General features: G+C 34.4%; 1 protein-coding gene across 7 annotated transcripts in view; it reads right to left on the bottom strand.

The window, feature by feature from the left end:
• The window catches only part of Ylpm1 (YLP motif containing 1), a 74116-nt gene that overhangs the window by 17520 nt on the left and 36971 nt on the right, over positions 1-19625 (bottom strand). For all 7 annotated transcript variants that reach the window (XR_013439137.1, XR_013439136.1, XM_078050555.1 and 4 more), the window contains 11 exons: positions 19482-19599; positions 12894-13314; positions 12690-12782; positions 10315-10507; positions 9720-9838; positions 8719-8873; positions 3824-3886; positions 3441-3560; positions 3056-3232; positions 2887-2970; positions 2098-2181 (listed from right to left, as the gene is read on the bottom strand). Coding sequence is in view for 5 of the 7 variants with exons in the window: in XM_078050555.1 (XP_077906681.1) it covers positions 2098-2181; positions 2887-2970; positions 3056-3232; positions 3441-3560; positions 3824-3886; positions 8719-8873; positions 9720-9838; positions 10315-10507; positions 12690-12782; positions 12894-13314; positions 19482-19599 (1627 nt within the window). In the remaining 2 variants the exon portion in view is untranslated. The remainder of the gene's footprint in view (positions 1-2097; positions 2182-2886; positions 2971-3055; positions 3233-3440; positions 3561-3823; positions 3887-8718; positions 8874-9719; positions 9839-10314; positions 10508-12689; positions 12783-12893; positions 13315-19481; positions 19600-19625) is intronic.

Genomic DNA, 19625 nt, shown 5'->3' with positions numbered 1-19625 from the left:
AAGTGAAGATAATTTTTTTTGACAGAGAATTTAGAAAATAATCATAGAAGAATTATAAAAATCACCTATAACCCCCCATTAAAAAATTAAGATTGTAACAAAAGATATAAAAATGGCAATCCAAACTACTATGATGGGCACAAGAGTAGCAATATATGGTGCCAGAAAGAGTCAGATCATTTATATAATGTGCAAAGTAAAAATCAAGCTAAGCAGAGAGTCTTAAAGTTGGGAAGCAGGAAAAGTCAATAAAAGACACTGAAAAGTGATGGCCAGAAAAGCAAAGCCAGAAGTGTATAGACTCACAAAAGCCAAGATAAAAACATGTTTTCAGGAAAGTAGGCAAAGTAAAGTAATAGAAGAGAGAATTGTCCACTATCATGGAAATCACTGGTGAGAGAGTCACTAGGTAATGGAAAGAGCAGAAGCCAGAGGAAATGGGCTGAGGAGTGGTATGACAGTTAAAAACACAACAACATTGAGTACAGATAACTCCCACTCACAGGAAGAGATCAAACAGAACAGAAGCACACAGCAATTAAAATGGAAAAATCTCTCCTTTCCATGATAAAGATTTTCTTCCACCAAATTAACTCATTCAGGCAAGAATTACTAACAAGTGAAAATATGTTAGAGAACAGGACACTCACAGTTCCAAAGAATTTCCCTTATAGATTATTCTTACAAAAAGAGAAAAAGACTTGACTGATATTAGCTTAGTCAAGCAATGTCTAAATCACAACAAAGAGAGAAACTGACATCGTATGACTCCTAATGGGGAGCACTGAGGACACAACATCACTCATGTAGAATTCCTGCTAATGTTCAATGTCAGGAGCCATCCGTGGGCTGTGTGTGTGAGCTATGCGCATTTGAGCATGAGGGGACTGCTGTGGCGTTGTGTGCTGATTGGGCTGTGCAAGGCCTTTCCTTTTGCTCTGCCTATGATCCCACACAGCACCTGAGATGGGTGTGACCTGCCAAGATGTCAATCAATCTGCTGACCACAAGACATCACCAAGCAAGATTCCACCTTTCAAAACCCTATCCCTTGCCTTCTTTCGGTGAAATACTCTATCAAATGTCTTTTCTCCAAAAAATAGTGGGGTTCTGGGTGTATTCTTTCTTGCTCCTTCCAGTGCTATCCAGCGTGGAGCTGACCCTTGAGATCACAGAGCAGTCCCACATTCGAAACTCATGTTCTTGTTTTGCATGGTTTCTTCGCTGTTTTCTCAGTTTATTGCTGCAGCTAACTCCTTTGAACCCAGCTCATCTTGCCAGTCCAGCTAGCTGGCGACAGTTCAACCTAAATCTTAGCACACAGAAACAAGCAAACCCAAACTGAGGCTCCTTCTAAAAAAACAACTGGCCTACACTCTTCAAAAATTCTGTCTTTATGGGGCTGGGTCTGGGGCTCACTGTTAAAGTGCTTGCTCAGCATTTGTGAGGCACTGGGCTCAATTCTCAGCACTGCACATAAATAAATGAATAAAATAAACCCCAGCAATAACTAAAAATACATATTAATTTTTTTTAAAGATGAATACCCAAGTGGTCTAAATACAGCAGGTGTGTGATGTGCCTTTAAAAAAAAATTCTATCTTTATCATAACAGGCGGAGAATTACTTTTACATGAAAGGATTAAATTCTGGAATTTAAAGAAATTGCTATAAAGCATGTATTAGGAACAGCTGATAAAATTTGCACAGAAACTATACATAATTCAAGAAATGTATTTCAGGAAACTTGTTAAATTTCCTGAACTTGATAATTGACTGGTTTTATAAGAGAATGTTCTTGTTCTTAGGAGATGTCTATTATAGTATTTAAGTGTGACAAGCTGTAAGGTCTACAACTTAATTCTCAAATGGTTCCACAAATAATAATGCCAACATTAATAACAATAATATTAAGCATATATCTATGTAGAGAAAAAGGTGTCGAAATGTTAATAATTGGTATATCTCAATGAAAGATCTGAGGTACAGGTATTATACGATTCATGTAACTTTTCTATATGCTTTACATTTTTCAAAGTACAAAAGGTGGAAAAAAAAAGTTTTTGAACAGTATTTAAGCTAAAGATACACACATACCTCTTCAATAGCAGCATCTTGCAGCAAAGAACGAATATCTAGACGCATCATGTGACGAGGTGCAGTTTCCCAATGATCAGCCATCTATTAAGAAATTCAGGAGGTCAAGTAATTTCTAGAAACTACTCATATAAAGACTAAGTGAGTATCCAAGATAAAGTTAACTAGTACTGTGAGTGTAACAGTCCAGTTCTAGGAAGAGCCAAGCCACCCCTTTCATATATACACAGGAAAAGAAATGTTTATAAAACAGGTAGAAAAGATGTTCAAAAAGAAAACAGGATAGGGGTTAAGGTTGTGGTTCAGTGGTAGAGGGCTCACCTAGCACGCGTGAGGTGCTGGGTTCGATTCTTAGCACTACATTAAAAAAATAAATAAAAAATAAAGGTATTGGGGCTGGGGTTGTGGCTAAGCAGTAGAGTGCTTGCCTGGTGGGTGTGAGGCACTGGGTTCGATTCTCAGTACCACATATAAATTAACTAAATAAAGGTCACTGGCAACAAAAAAATATATATTAAAAAAAAAAAGGAACTGTGTCCAACTACAACTAAAAAAAATATTTAAAAGGGTGGGGGGGCCTGGGGTTGTGGCTCAGCGGTAGAGTGCTCGCCTAGACCGTGCGAGGCCTTGAGTTCGATCCTCAGCACCACATAAGGATAAATAAATAAAATATATTATGTCCAACTATAACTAAAAAAGAAAACAGGATAAAGAAGGACTTCCAGATAACAGTGCTAATGTGGGAAAAATAAAGATTAGGGTACTCTACCACCCTGTTTCTGAAATCACCTTATTTATTTCTTTAAGCTTTCTTCCATGAATATTTCTCTTGCCACAGGTCTGGTTATCTGCACTCATTTCAGCCAAATATACCTAAGCAACAATAAATAATGATTAGGCAAAGAAATATAAAACTTACATGTAAATGAAGTGTTTTAAAGTTCTCTTAAGTCCATACCTCAAATCCCTTGGTTTTTGCTGCACTCCAAAACTGGTCAAAATGTCTCACTTTGTCATTGATAGCATCCAGAATGATAAAGGGGAAAAAGCCATCATCCAGAGTCTTTTTGAAGGTTTTGAACATGCTGGTACGGTAAGTCTCCTCCATTTCAGCTTCATATTCATATTCCATTACCTAAAATCCACCCAAGAAGGTCTGAAGTTAGCACAAGCAAAGACTCATCCTAGATTTTTTTTACTGGTTAGCATTTAGATAGAGATGCTTTTGTACTCTTTCTTTCACACCTGAGTTCCAAAGTCTTCAAAAAAGCACATATCTCTCTCCTCTTTAAATACTATTAATGAATTAAATTAAGAATGTAATCTAAAAGAATATATCACACCTTCTTTTTAATTTTCTTTCCAGAATCTGGATCTTTTTCTTCTTTTTCTACTTCGGTGATGAAGTAATCATCCAGGCTTAAAACTCTGGGTGCAGGCCCTCCAAACTCTACCTCCTTATCCTAAGAATCAAATAGTCAAGAAGGTTAAAAAAAAAAAAGAAAATCTATGAAGTCTATTAAAGAATGTTAATTCATTGAGAACACCAACATTTTTTTCTTATGGTTAAATAATATATAATTTTCTGATGGTTGCAAATCAAGCAGAGGTAAAAACACTTGTTTCAATAGATAAAAAAAAATTATATGGAACGACATGTACCACGGACCACTAACTCATTGCTCACTAACATAAACAACTGATTTTTTAACTATCCCATACTCACTCGAATAAGTTTTGCAACATGTGTCTTTCCACTGCCAGGCAATCCTCTCATTATAACAACAATCTGAAACACAATGGGAGAAAAATCACTCAGGAGATTTTTTTTGCAATGAGATCTTAGTTAACAATGACCTAAGATAAATGAATAATGTTAGAAATGAACAGTAGGAAAACTGGGCAAATTTATAAATATGTAGAAATTAAATGACATATTTCCAAATAATCTGAGTCAAAGAAAAAATCAAAACAGAAGTCAAAAAAGAGTCTGACATGAATGAAAATAAAAACAACATACCAAAGTTCAAGGGATAAAGCTAAAAAAGTGCTATAAGAGCCCATATTTAGAAAGAAGATGTACAATCAATAACCTAAATTTCTATCTTAAGAAACTGAAAAAAGAAGAGCAAACTAAACCTAAAAAAACAGGAAGAAGGGGGCTGGGGTTGTGCCTCAGTGGCAGAGCGCTCGCCTAGCATGTGCGAGGCCCTGGGTTCGATCCTCAGCACCACATCAAAATAAAATAAAGATGTTGTGTCCACCGAAAACTAAAATATAAATATTTAAAAATTCTCTCTCTCTAAAAAACAAACAAATAAATAAATAAAATAAAGATGATATTGTGTCCAACTTAAAAAAATATTAAAAAAGAAAACAGAAGGCAACAATAAAGATTAGAGCAGAATGTAATAAAATAGAAAAAAAAACTTGTATGGTTTAGAATGGTTTGAGTGTGTTCTTCAATGGTTCATATGCTGGAAGGTTGGTCCCCACTCAGTTTGCAGTGCTGAGAGGGTAAAACCTTTAAAAGGGTATGGCTTAGGGGCTGGAGGTATATGTAACTCAGTGGTAGAGCGTTTGTCTAGCACATGTGAGGCACTAGGTTCAATCCTCAGCACTGCACATGAATGAATAAATAAAATAGAAGTATTAAAAAAGAGATGGCTTAGTGGGAAGTAATTACATCACTAGGGATGTGTAATGTAGTTCTTGAGGAAATCTGGATCTTTCCCTCAAGAGTGGGTTATTGGGGCTGGAGTTGTAGCTCAGTAGTAGAGTTCTTGCCTTGAACGCGTGAGGCCCTGGGTTCAATCCTCAGCACCACATAAAATAAAGTTATTAAAAAAAAAAAAAAAAAAAAAAAGAGCAGGTTGTTACAAAAAGAGTGAGCCTAGGTTGCTGCATGGTTTAGTGGGAAAGGAGCTGAACCCAGTCACCTTTAAGACGCCTTAGGAGTAGGGTTTTGATTTAGATTAGTGTGCCAAAATATGGTTCAAGATTCTTCAGGACTCCGCATAATGGGTATGTGTTTGGTTATTCGCAGAGTGGCCAAACCCTAAGTTCACTAATGGAGGCAAGAAAAAAGGGCTGCCCATTTTCCCTATGAGTAGAATTTGATGGAAAGAGGTTCATACCTGGAGTTAATTGTTGTTATATATCAAAGGGTTTGGAGAACATTGATTAAGAAAGTTTTTTCTTGAAAAAACTCAGTATGGTCATCTACTGCTGCTAGAAGGTTATGTGATATAGTAGGTAGCATACAGTGTGTTATATACTATATAATCAAATACAATGGAAACACAAGTAAAATAAAAAAAAAAAAAAAGAAAAGAAAAGAAAAGAAAGAGTGAGCCTAGCCTCTGTGTCTCTCTGGCTTTTTGTAATGCCATGTCATCTCTCCTCTCGCATAATTTTCCGTGTGGCCAGAAAGTCCTACTACAGCCAAGCAGATGCTGGCACCATGTTCTTCAATCTCCAGAATTATAAACTGAATAATATCTCTTTTCCTTACACAGTACCTAATCTTGGGTATTTTGCTATAGGAACAGAAAACAAGACTATAAAATCAAAAGCTGGTTCTGAAAAGATCAACAAAATTGATAAACTTTTACTGAGACTAAGGAAAAAAAGAGAAGACTCAAATTACTATAATCAGAAATGAAAGAGGGGACATTACTACCAACTTTACAGAAATAAAAAAAGATTACAAAGGAACACTATGAACAAAGGTATACCAACAAATGAGATAATTTAGATGAAATAGACAAATTTCTAGAAAGGCACAGACTACTAAAACTGACTCAAAAAGAAATAGCCCACCTGAATAGATTTATGACAAGTGAAGAGACTTGTAATTAAAACAACAACAACAAAAAAAACTACCCACAAATAAAGATCCAGACCCAAATGGCTTTATCACTGAATTCTACCAATTCTTCACAAATTCTTCCAGAAACAGAAAGAATAATCCTAAATTATTTTTGCCAGAATCACTCAGCTACTAAAACCAGACAAAGATATCATGCAAGAATTACAATATTTATTATGAATATGGGTTTAATAGTCCTCAACAATACTAGTGAACTGAATCCAGTAATATATGAAAAGAACTCTACACCTTTACCAAGTGTTATTCATTTCAGGGATAAACATAAAAATCAAATAATGAAACGCATCATATCAATATATTTGGAATATTATATTTAGTGTATCATATCAATATACTAAATACCAAAAATCTTGTCAGTTGGTAGAGCACTTGCTACACCCAAGGCCCGAAAAACCAAACACCAAAAATCACACTATCATCTTTGTGTGTGTATGTGTGTGTGTGTGTGTGTATGTGTGTGTTTTAGCTGTCAATGCTTATCTATCAATCTATTTATCTATTCGTGTTGCTGAGAATTGAACCCAGTGCTTCACATGCCAGGCACATGCTATACCGATAAGTCACAACCCCAGCCCCACTAAACATCTTAATTGACATTTAAAAAGCATTCAATAGAACCTAGGAAACTTCCTTAACCTGAAAAAGGTACATCCTTGAAAAATCCACACGTAACATCATACTTAATGATAAAATACTATGTATCCTAAGATCAAGAATAAGGATGTCCACTCTTGCCATGTGTATTCAACACTGAAATGGAAGTTTCAGTAAGGGTAATTAGCCCAGAAAGAGAAATGATAACATCCAGCTTAGAGAGGCAAAAATAAAGCTGTATTTCCAGATGACATGATCTTATATACAGGAAATCCTAAGAATTCACTAAAAACAGCTGAAACTGATAAGTGAGGTCAGTGATACTGCAGAATCCAATATGAATACACATAAAAAATCAACTGTATTTATATACACTTGTGATGAGTAACCCCCAAATGAAATTAAGCTAATTACATAAAAAACAACCTTGAATGTAAATGGATTAAACAATCTAATCAAAAGTCTGTACTCCCAGACTGTGCTGGGAGTATAGCTCAGTAGTAGAGAGCTTCCTTAACATATGTGAGACCTTAGGTTTAATTACAGCACATAAGAAGGGAGGGGGGAAACCAACAGAAAAAGGATTACATTAAAAAAAAAAAAAAAAACATGATTCAGCTTTATGTGTCCATAAGAGAGACAATTTATATTCAAAACCGAATAAATTAAACGTAAAGGGATGGTAAAAGACAATAGTAGTACCACCTTACCCTCAGCAGTTTCATCTCTGAAACCAAAAATAGTACAAAACTCTACATATAAGCACTGCAATACTGTGACAGTCACTGTATTATAACTGAGACAGCTATTAAATGACCAAGAGGTGGGGAACATATACAGCATGAATATGCCAGATAAAGGAATGATTCATTTCCTGGACAAGACAGTGCAGGATGGCACAAGATTTTGTCACGCTACTCAGAATAGCATGTAATTTTAAAATTATGAATTGTTCTGAGATTTTCTGTTTAATATTTTGGGGCCACTGATGACCTCAGGTAACAAACTGTACAAAATGACAGTAAGGGGAGGCTATTGTATCATGCAAACAGCAACAATAGAAAAGCTGTGCTTTACAATAATAGTTAAAAAAAAAAAAACTGTAAAACAATGACCTACTAATTCCCTACATATGGGATCAAAATATTTGATAAAATCTCTAATATCAGTTTATTAAAATAGAATAATTATTCTGCAATAGAAGATAAATTTTAAAGAATGCATATATTTGGGGGGCTGGGATTATGGCTTAACGATAGAGCGCTCGCCTTTCACGTACAAGGCCCTAGGTCCGATCCTCAGCACCACATATATAAACAAACAAATAAATAAATAAATAAACAAACAAATAAATAAATAAATAAGGTTATTGTGTGCAGCTACAAAAAATAATTTAAAAAAAGAATGTGTATATTTGGAAGTCACTAGGAAATTAAGCCAAAGCAAAAATCAACTTTCCTAATTCTTCCTCTTTTTGTCCTATATACCATAAAATCAAAACTACTTTTACCTGTTTCAAAATGGTTGACTGAGCTTTCATGAATTTTTAAAAGTTTTCCACTATCTTTTTTTGTCATGAAATTTAGGACTAACTAAGGGGTTCCATAGTATGTTTGTGAGTTTATATGGTGATTTAGAGAGGGTAAGGTAGCTTGAATCTGATATTATTTCTATGTTGTAGAAAAGAAAGAAAATTCAGGTCTGGGGCTGTAGCTCAGTGGCAGAGCGCTTGCTGAGCATGTGTGAGGAACTGGGTTCGATCCTTAGCATCAAGTAAAAATAAACAAATAAAATAAAGGCATGCTATCCATCTACAACTACAATTTTTTTTTTTAAATGAAAATAGAAAAGGGTAAGGTAGCTTGAATCTGATATTATTTCTATGTTGTAGAAAAGAAAGAAAATTCAGGTCTGGGGCTGTAGCTCAGTGGCAGAGCGCTTGCTGAGCATGTGTGAGGAACTGGGTTCGATCCTTAGCATCAAGTAAAAATAAACAAATAAAATAAAGGCATGCTGTCCATCTACAACTATAATTTTTTTTTTTAATGAGAAAAGAAAAGAAAGAAAATTCTATTCAGGATATTAAAATGAATCATCTTCAGAATTACAAAAAACTAGTCAACTCCATGACTCACTCTTTCAGGTCTGCTCTCCCGGCCTGGTGGTTTCAAAATGTCATCCACATTCTTTGATTCAGGCTTCTTCTCAACCCGTGGAGCTGGAGGTGGCTGGTGACTTAATGAAGGAGCTGGCAGGGTCATTCGCTCCTCTGGGTAAGCTCTTCGTTCTCCTAGAATTCCAGCAGTTGAATACAGTTATTATTTATATACAAATTATTTTGAAAGTTAACCGTCTACCCACATCTTAATCATAATTTCCAAAAAGTCTAATGATTTGAAGGCTTTTACTTTAATTAGAGGAGATTTAAAGTAGTATAAGTCTACTGAAATCAAAAAAACAAAAAGATTTATATATATTTCAAGAAACAGTGTTCTACAAAATATTGAGTTCATCCTTCTTTATATTAAATGTATAAAAAAGACAAACAGCAGGACACAGTAAAATAATAAATATTGTGCTGGACAATCCCAAGCATGACCAATAGTTCAGTAAATTCTGCTTTCGAATTTTAAGAACAAGAGTCATCAGCTTACAAATAAATAAATGTAAGTAAGTTACATAGCAATGAAAAACTAAAAGCAACTTAAATGTCCAACAATAAAGGTCTTTCTTATATTTTGTCTACACAATGGAATGTCACAGAGCCACTAATATGCTCAAAGTCTGGGTTCAATCCCAGCATCACAAAACAAAACAAACAAAAAAACGCATTTATACTTTGATCCCAATTTCACAAATATGTATATGAGGAGAGAATGAGAAGAAAAATATAAAAATTATAATATTTGTAGTATGATGGGTGATGGAATTACAAGTGACTTTGTTTCTATTTTCAAAAATTTCTTTAAATCAATTTACATCTTATTTAAAGAGTTTGCTATTTTTGATAATACTGCCATCTGAGAAATCTTCAAGTATATTTTACTCCAAAAGATTAAATCCTTAGCTGAAATGAAAAGCATCTCCCCTTTTGTCACATTCTCAATATCCTTATTGTTAACAGGCATCGCTCTACCTCCAAACATGGATGGGCCTTCATAGGCTGGTCGGTCAGACTTCCGATCATAGGATGGTCTATCAAATCCCCCTCTTCTAGATGAAGAGTGGTCTTTTTTGTCTCGATATGACTGAGTTCTAGAAGGCATAACAGTAAGTATTTTGGTAAATTAAAATTATTTAGAATCTCTGCTTTATAATGCAATATCATTATCAGCCCAATCCTCTACAGTTATTCCACATAGCCAATATTATATGTTGACTTTACTTTTTCACTTAGATCTACCTTACATAAACAAACCTAAGAAGCTCATAAACTGAAAAAATAAAATTATATGCCTATAATTAATGATTGTACCTTTATTCAAAATACTATTTCCTTTCCTTTCTGCATTATCTCCATTTCCCATTTAATTATCTGGAATTCAAGCTAGCAAAACCCAAGACCAGTGTTCCTAAAAACTGGCCCAGAATTCCTCTTTCTTCTCCAAATTATACACATACACACACAGAAGATTATGGCATTTACTAAATTTCCTTAGGTACACTGACTTTTGCTGAACTTAAAAATAATAATTGGCACACCAAAAGCAAAGAAATCTTTCATAGTATACCTATCATCTCGGGGTCGGCGTTCTCTGTCAAATCGATCGCGGTCATAGTCAATAACACGATCCCGGTCTCTATCTCTATGTGTCTCCCGATCCCTTTTAAAATCTCGATGATCTGTTATGACATTACTTTGACGATCAAAATAAGGCTCACGGTCTCTATCTCTATCATAGCGATCTCGCTGGCCTGTATGGTCTACAAAACACAACAGAAAATAAGAAATATATTCCTTTTTTCAGAAATAAAAGCAGAAAAGTATAAATCTAACTTTAGAATTAGCATAAATTTCTGCCCTAAATTCAACTTAATGAAACATTTAGTGGACAGGGGGCAACAGAGTTGGAAGGATGGTGGAATGAGATGGACATCATTACTCTAGGTACATGTATAACTGCACATATGATGCGATGCTACATCATGTACAACTGGAGAAATGAAAAGTCGTGCTGCAATTGTGTACAATGAATCAAAATGCATTCTGCTGTCATATATACCTAATTAGAATAAATAATTTTTTTTTTAGATTGTGAATCATTTATTCAAAAAATAATACAAAGCTATAAAATTCTTCTGTCTCTTATCCAGCTTTGGAATCAACAACTAGCCAATTAAATTGACACAACATGATAGCACAATTAATAATGTCACAATTTTAAAGATTTGTAATTAACTAATTTACATTTTCCAAGGACAGAGGTAATACAAACAATATATTTTTGTGATGGACGAAACTCAGTAAAATATTTGATTATTTCAGAGAATATTTTATCTCTAGTTGACCTGATTTAAATTTTTTTATAATGAAAGTAAATACAACTTAAAATGTACTCAATAGGAAGCAAAAATTGGTTTTCTAGCAAAAACAAAAATTACAAGACATTCACCTCACATAAAATTATAATTTCATCATACACACCAACTCATAAGATATTTTAAAATTTAAAAAAAAACAGCTCCAAATACAATAGCATCCATTTTTTTGAGAATAAAAAATGCAGCAGATATTGTAAATAGAATGGCCAAATATAGAATAAATTAAAGTAGTTGGTTCAGGATGTTTCAAGATAATTTTACATATTATGTACAAGTGACAATTTGAAAAAGTTTAGCTAAAGGTAATTGAAAACATTTAAATTACTTATTATAAGTATCTAAATGAAATGAATACACAACATTAAAATTTAGAAAGAAAACTATTAAAAAAGTAATTTCCAGTCTAAGAGTTAGTTCAACTCTGGAATAGAAGCTAAGTTTTATTTTTGTAGCAATTCTATATTTGACATTGATTTAAATGTTTAGGATCTGCTTTATTACAAGTCACTCATCTGCATCAGTTTTGTGTGAGCTGATAATAAAGGTATGTCATATTATGGCTAATGAAATATGAGGAATTTTCAAGACAGTATATTTTTTACAGATGCAGGAAAAATTATTTCTAGAGTTAAAATGGGAAATATTAACTGCAAGAATTAGCAAAAGCTGGCATTTCTGTAGTCATTAATATGAAGTTTTTGATATAACTGTGGATTTATATGCAGTTGTAACAACAGAGATGAATACATGTATGCTTCACCTAATTTTCTCCAATAGTAATGTAAAAACCAGGAGATTGAGACTGATCCAATCTACTTATCTTATATATATATTTAACTAGCTAACATGAATTCCTGTGATGTGTTCTCAGTTCTATGCAGCTTTATTAAATCCATACATTAATGTGATCCACCCCTACATTCAATATATTAGATAGGTTCATCACAAGGATTTCTTGATACCCTTTTGAAACCTCAGCTTCCTCCACCCTCTCCTGTAAATGATGTAACTTTTCTCAATCTCTCTATTTTTATCATTCCATTAATATAACATAGATGGAGTGGTTGAACTAAAGATATTTTAACTGAAACATAAAAATTTGTACATACTAATGGCATATAATGTGATGCTTTAATACATGTATACATTGTTCAATGTTTAAATTAGGTTAAACACATCTATTTGCTCATTTATCATTTTTTTGAGATAATTTTTTAAATTAATTAATTAATTTATTTTTTTATTGTTGGTCATTCAAAACCTTACACAGTTCTTAATACATCATATTTCACAGTTTGATTCAAGGGGGTTATGAACTCCCTACTTTACCCCGTATACAGATTGCTGTGTCACATCAGTTACCCTTCCATTGATTGACATATTGCCTTTCTAGTGTCTGATGTATTCTGCTGTCAGAATAATTTTTAAAATAAAATAAATAATTTTTTAAAAAAGAAACATTTAGCTATGTTAGAGGACTGCCCAGAAATCTTACTAAAAACAAAATTATATAATAAGGCCTTAAAATTAGATTTGAAAATACTGAACTCTCTGGGAATCCTACCTGTCTCAAAACTTGACCTTTCAGGTAGTGGATCTGGGCGTAGGGTTATTCTTTCTCCGTAGGATATCTGTTCAACTTTATTAGTGGATATATCTGGTAAACAAAACCAGGGATAAAATGTTATAACAGTAAAACTGAAGAAAATCAACTTAAGGTCAACAATACCTGTAGAATCCCAGCTACAAGTTCACTACCATTACTCACCCCGGCCATGGCCATAGTCAACAGTCTGCTGCACTGGCGGTGGTTTGGACATTGGTGGCATACCCATAGGCATTGGGCCAGGAGGTGGAATGGTAGAGTGAACAGGTGGGGGTGGTAATACTGGAACAGGTGGAATCGTTGCAGTTTCTGACTTAAATTCTGAATTCAGTCCTTGTTCATCATTTGTATCCCAGAGCCCATAGAAAGAATCTTCATCCCAGCGTTCCTGTTCCACAGCTGAAGACTGTGGCTTTATCACTGGAGGAGGAGGAGGTGGTGGTGGAGGTGGAGGTGGAGGTGGTGGTATTGGCACAGGAGGCCTGGTCATAGGAACAGATGATCTTGCTGGTGGAGCAGAAGGTCTTACAATTGAACCTGGCGGTTTACCCATAGGAGGGGGTGGTCGATAGGACCCTGGAGGCTAGAGGACAGAGTAAATGTCTTAGTAGATGAGCACATCATCATGCTGCCTCAGATCAATGTAAATTAAAGTCTGGTTCATGATCCAGATAAACTGGACTTTATTCAAAACTTAGAACTTTGTTCTTTAGAGGATATCAGCAGAAAAATTAAAAGACAAGTCACAGATCAAAATATATGCAACTCTCAAATATAATAAAGGGCTTGAATTCCAAATACACAAAGCTCTTATAACTTAGTAATAAGATATATAATAAAAATTTCATAAGGACAAAATGAATTCATAAGGACAAAACTGATGTTTCTCCAAGGAAGATATACAAATGGCTAATGACACATGAAAAATGCTCAACATCATTAGTCATTATTTCATACTCACTAGAATAGCTATAGTTAATAAAACAGACAAAAATAAATGACAGTGAGAATGGAGAAAGAAGATACCCCTTAAATTGTTGGTGGGACTATAATGGTGCTACTACTTTGGAAAATGGTTTGCAAGTTCTCAAAAAGTTAAACATAAATTTATCATATTACTCAGAAATGCTATTTCTACATATCTATCCAAGAAAAATAAAAATATAACTCTACTCAAAGATATATACACAAATACTCAGCAACATTATACAACAGTCTAAATGGTCATCAATTAGTGAATGGATAAAAATGTGGACTATTCATAAAATGGACATTGTTCATCAACAAAAAGAAATACTGATTCATACTGTCACATAGATGAATCTTGAATACAAACATAAATAAAAGAAGCTGACATAAAAGACCACATAGTATATGATCTATATCATTGATATTTCCCAGAGAAGAAAAAATTAGAGATGAAAGTGAACTAGGTAAGGGCTGGTGTTGTGGCTCAGCGGTAGAGCACTTGCCTGGCATGTGCAAGGCCTTGGATTCGATCCTCAGCACTACATATAAATAAATAAAATAAAGGTATTGTGTCTAACTACAACTAAAAATTAAATATTTAGTGCTGGGGTTGTGGCTCAGTGGCAGTATGCTTGTCTAGCATGTGTAAGGCACTGGGTTCTATTCTTAACACCACATATAAATAAATGAATAAAATAAAGGTTCATCAACATCTAAAACAAAAATTAAAAAAAAAAAGGAAAGTGAACTAGTAGTTGCCTAGGAGTGGTGGTGGTGATAGGGGTGATGAGGGTGGTGGGGGTGGTGGTGAAGAATAAATGGCATTAGTGTTATGCATCTGCCTTCAACATGAACTTACGGGGACATATGTACAATGTTTAAAATAGGAAATAGATCCAAAACTCTAGTTTTCTCTAGGATTAAACAAGAAAGGGGTGGAGTCAATAGTAAAAGTATTTCCTCAGTTCCTATTTAGAGCAGTATGGCCCTTAGCTAGTATTTCTAGCTGAGAAACAAATATTATCAAAAGCATGCTGCTTTATTACAAGTAAAGGTACACTTAGTACTTACACAACAAGTACAAAAACCTGGGCCATTTCACAATGTCATATGTGCTGGGATGATATAAGTGATAGGCAAAAGTGGCATTTGGTAGTCACTGAAAATTCAAATGCAGCTTCCAAAGCAGATTAAACTGACTGTTGGTAGAAAATTTCAGAGAGAGGGATAAATGGTTCAAATATAAAGACAGTCTGAAATTACCCCAAATAATTAATATTTAACAACATAATATAAACTATGGAGGGGAAATATGATGGGTGACATAGCTTTGTGTTTTGAGTAGAAGATTACAAGTTTGAGAATAATTTTTTAAAAACTCATTTTCTTTGTGAATGTTTATCCTGAGTGTGTTATAATTTAAATGAAAATTAATTTAAAAATTGTTTCATGAAGAATAAATGGCATAGGGATCTTATTGTAGTGATAAAATGTTCTAAAAATGGATTATGGTGACAGTTGCTTGCTTGGTGAGTTTAGTTAAAATATCATTGAATTGTACATTTGAATGGGTGAATTACATGGTATGTAAATTATATCTCAACAAATTTGTTTTAAAAAAGGAAAATTTCTTCAACATTACTGCCCCTTCTTTTTTTTTTTAATACAGTTTTAGTTGTAGATGGACACGATGCATATATTTATTTATTTGTTTGTTTATTTTTAAGTTGTGGTTGGACACAATACCTTTATTTTATTTTTTTGTGGTGCTGAGGATGGAACCCAGTTTACTACAGGTAAAGGTACATTTAGTACTTAGACAACAGGTACAAAAACCTGGGCCATTTCACAATGTCATATGTGCTGGGATGATATAAGTGACAGGCAAAAGTCGCATTTGGAAAATGGTTTACAAGTGCCTCACATGTGCGAGGCAGGCGCTCCACCACTGAGCTACAACCCCAGCCCATTTGCCCCTTCTTAAAATGAACTACACCCTCTCTCTCTTCTCCTTATCCTACTTACTTTCAAATGTCCCAGGTCCACCTGAACATACTAAAATTCCATGGGAAGGCCCTGTCATTAGCTTAAAACAAAAACAATCAGAGCCTGGGAAGACAATGCACACAATTACCACGTGTCAATTAAAAATATAAATACATTAAAAATGAAAATTCCCCACGGGCAATTCTCATGTTTACCCCTTGACTAAGAACTTCAGCTATGAACTATCTTAACAAATTAGAGATCTATCTCCTCCAAAAAAACAGTGAATTTCCAGTGAGAGAAACAAACTCTAGGAGACACCTTCCTTCTATTCCATTCAATTGTCTGGCTGACAACAGCAGTCTGTAGCAAGGCTACAGAACATGAGTTTCAGGAAACAAAAAGAATTCAGAAATCATATGGGACATTTAGTAATCTCTCCAAGGAGTGCCACAGTTGTGTGCCATGTTTACTTCTGTTTTCAAAAAGTCATTTCACCAAATGCCAAAAGAAATGCATATTAAGGAGAAGGCAGGGGGGCTGGGGATGTGGCTCAAGCGGTAGCCACTCGCATGGCATGCGTGTGGCCCGGGTTCAATCCTCAGCACCACATACAAACAAAGATGTTGTGCCCGCCGAAAACTAAAAAATAAATATTAAAAAAAAAAAAAAAAAAGGAGAAGGCAACACCTCTTGGCAGACAGGTCCTTTCTACTCAACACTGAAACCCAACTGTCAAATACATTTTATTTTAATCTTTGCAAGCCCAATTTGAACACTTCTTTCTCTCATTTATCTTAGTTCACTGTTTCTGGTTTGTTTGTTCTTTGCTCATACCTATTTTAGACCTCAAAGGGCCAACAAAATGTATCACTTACACATTTATTCATGAGTAGGCTGTGCTTGAAAACTAAACTTTTTGAATAAAAAACAAAATTCACATATATGTAAGGAACATTAACTGAAGGCCATTACAAGCTGGAGTTAAAGACAAATGGCTATTACCTAAAGGTAAACTTTTTACTGGGATATGGCATTTTAAATTTTGTTATGAAAATGTATCTACTAATTCTACAAAAAAATTCATATTAAAACATTGTATTAAACTATTAAATCTACCAAAAATATTAAATAGCAGAAGATTACAAGGCTACAAAAGCTATAGTATAGATGTTATAAAATTATTGAAGAGAGCTGTTCAGATATATTATAGGAATAATTTTTGAAATGTCCTTCTATTGATTATTATTTTTGGTCACGTCAATATTTAATTTTAATCAATATGTATGAGACCATGTGTACCCTGAATGCAACCAGAGCATAGCAGACAGGCATGGTTAAGAAACAAATTGATTTTGGGCAGGGAGATGACAATGTCTTTATTCTTTGACTGAAGTATCCTATCTGACTTTAAGTATTTAAATTATTCTTAAGTTACCCAATATAGCAACTGGATACAAAGAAATTCATTTAAGTTGTATTAATGACAGCGGAAGATTAGGAAAAAAGGTCCAACATAGATGGAATAGTTCAGGAAGTTATTGTGCCCCAAAAATAACACAGCATATAGCAATATGAAAAATGTTTGATATATTAAAAGAACAAAGCAGAAATGCAGATTTTTTTTAACCTAGAGCTTCTACCATTTGTCAAGACATGCAAAGATAAAAGATAACAGTTCTTACTAGGCATGGTACCCCAAGTCTGTAATTCTGGCTATTGGGAAGGCTGAGGCAGGAGGATACCAAGTTTGAGACTAGCTATAGCAATTCAACTCTTTTTATTTTGTCTCAAAATAAAAAGAAAAGGGGACATATAGCCCAGTGGTAGAGCACTTGCCTAGCATTCATGAGACCCAGGGTTCAGTACCTCAGTTCTTATCCTGTGAGCTCAGTTTAGAAGAGAAAAAAAAAAAAAACAGAAAATCAAAATATAATAATAGCCTGGCACAGTGGCTAATGTCAGTAATCCCAACAACAGGAAGACCGCAAGTTCAAGGCCATCCTCCTTAACTTAGTGAGATTCTTTCTCAAAATAAAATAACGAAGGGCTGGGGATATATCTCAGTGGTAGAGCACTCCTGGGTTCAATCCCCAGTACAAAAAAAACAAAACAAAAAAACTGAACAAAATGATAAGGGTTATGACAGAGACTAGTACAAGATGTTTTAGGGATAGAGGATATGAGGGTAGTCACTTTATAAAAAGGGGAAGAAAAGACAGTATTATTGAATTCTAAAAGAAACAAGAATTAGCTACTTGGGGAAAAGGAAAGAAAAGAAACTCCAGGCTTAGAGAACAACATGCACATGCAAAGGCATGGAGAAGTACAAGAGTCTGGCACATTTACAAAATTAAGTAGCTCCAAGTGGAAGGAAACTGAAGCCTAAGTGGGTAGAGTAGCAAGCAATGGTCAGCAGATGTCAGGACAGCACAGGAAGAACATAAAAGGCCATGAGAAAGACTTTATCCCCAAAGCAAATATGAAGAGTTTTAAAGCCAGGGTACAACATACTGAGATTTATGTTTTAAAATGTCTATTCGTGCTACTTGAAGTGGAGTGTAAGCATATTCCCAAACACAAGGGCATGAGAACTTTCTGGGGTGATGGAAATTTTTTTCTCTTTTATATAAATCTATCAAAACTCAAACAATAGACTTAAAATGGGTATTTTGTACAAATTATTATGTACAAATTATAACTCAAAATTTGCTTTAAAAAATAATCACTCTTGATAGTACACTGGAGGATGAGATGGAGAGAGATGAATCAGAATGTTTCTGAAATATTCTAGGGAAGACAGATTAAGGCTAAAACTGAGGTTGTAGGGAAGTGGAAAATGGACTATTAGATCCATATGACTGGACATGGGCAGTAGGACAAAGCAAAGACATAAGGTTGATTTTCAGATTTATTTTCTTATGGTGCTGGGGATCAAACCCAGGGCTCTGTACATGCTAGGCAAGTGCTCTACCACTGAACTCTAACTGGTCCCCATATTTTGATTTAAGGTGACTAAAGATGGGAGAAGGAACATCTTAATGGGGAATGATCATGAGCTTCATTTTGAACATACTGAGTTTGACAGGAGACACATCCGCAGACAGAAACTGCAGGCACAGGACGCATACCAAAGACAAGAAATATGAAATGGGAAGTCAACATCATGGGAGTCACAGATGTCAACAACTGTATATGAGTGTTATATGTTAGACCAGGATGGAAGAGAACACTTAGAAACAAAAAGCAAATTTGATAAAATGGTTCAAAGTAGATTTTTCTCCCTCATTATGTTGTTACAAAATTATCTGCATAACAACATTTTTAAAGTTAATCACTGGCTTAAAGAAAATAATAAAAACCAAAATTCCAAATCAAAACAAAGGCAGAACTTAATCACTTAACTCTTCATTAAAAACCCCTTTTCTCTACTGCCTAAATGTACTAGGGTATGATGCTTAATCCCTTCTAATAGTTTAAAGGCAGAGGGAGCACCAAAAGGTTCACATTCAGACCTGCCAGATGGAAAACAGGACTATTTGAATAACAACAACAAAATTATTAGAAAGATTCTATAATTCTGTGAACATGAAGCCATGCAGTTTAGGTACATTTATTCTACTTATCAAAACCTGGGGAAAAGGAGCACTTCTGCCAACTTTTGACCATATTATTAACAAAGCTTTTACTTTTCCCAAATTTGCAATTTTATAGCAGAAATTTATGCTTATTGTAATTTAAAAATCCACACAATGTAGAAACTATTTCACTTTCTGAGCACATATTTTCCCATACCGGATACATCCCAGGTCTTGATGTATTCTGCAATCTTGAGTCCTGGGGTGGTAGATGGTCAGCCAGCTGTGGCTCAGAACCAAAGTCTTTCATTTTTTGAAGCTGTTCTTTCTGTTCCCTATAAACAAATAAAATTGCCATTGT

This window comes from Ictidomys tridecemlineatus, chromosome 5 (assembly GCF_052094955.1).
Source record: "Ictidomys tridecemlineatus isolate mIctTri1 chromosome 5, mIctTri1.hap1, whole genome shotgun sequence".
Taxonomy (NCBI): domain Eukaryota; kingdom Metazoa; phylum Chordata; class Mammalia; order Rodentia; family Sciuridae; genus Ictidomys; species Ictidomys tridecemlineatus.
The sequence above is the reverse complement of the archived record's forward strand: the minus strand, read 5'-3'. Positions and strand labels throughout refer to the sequence as shown.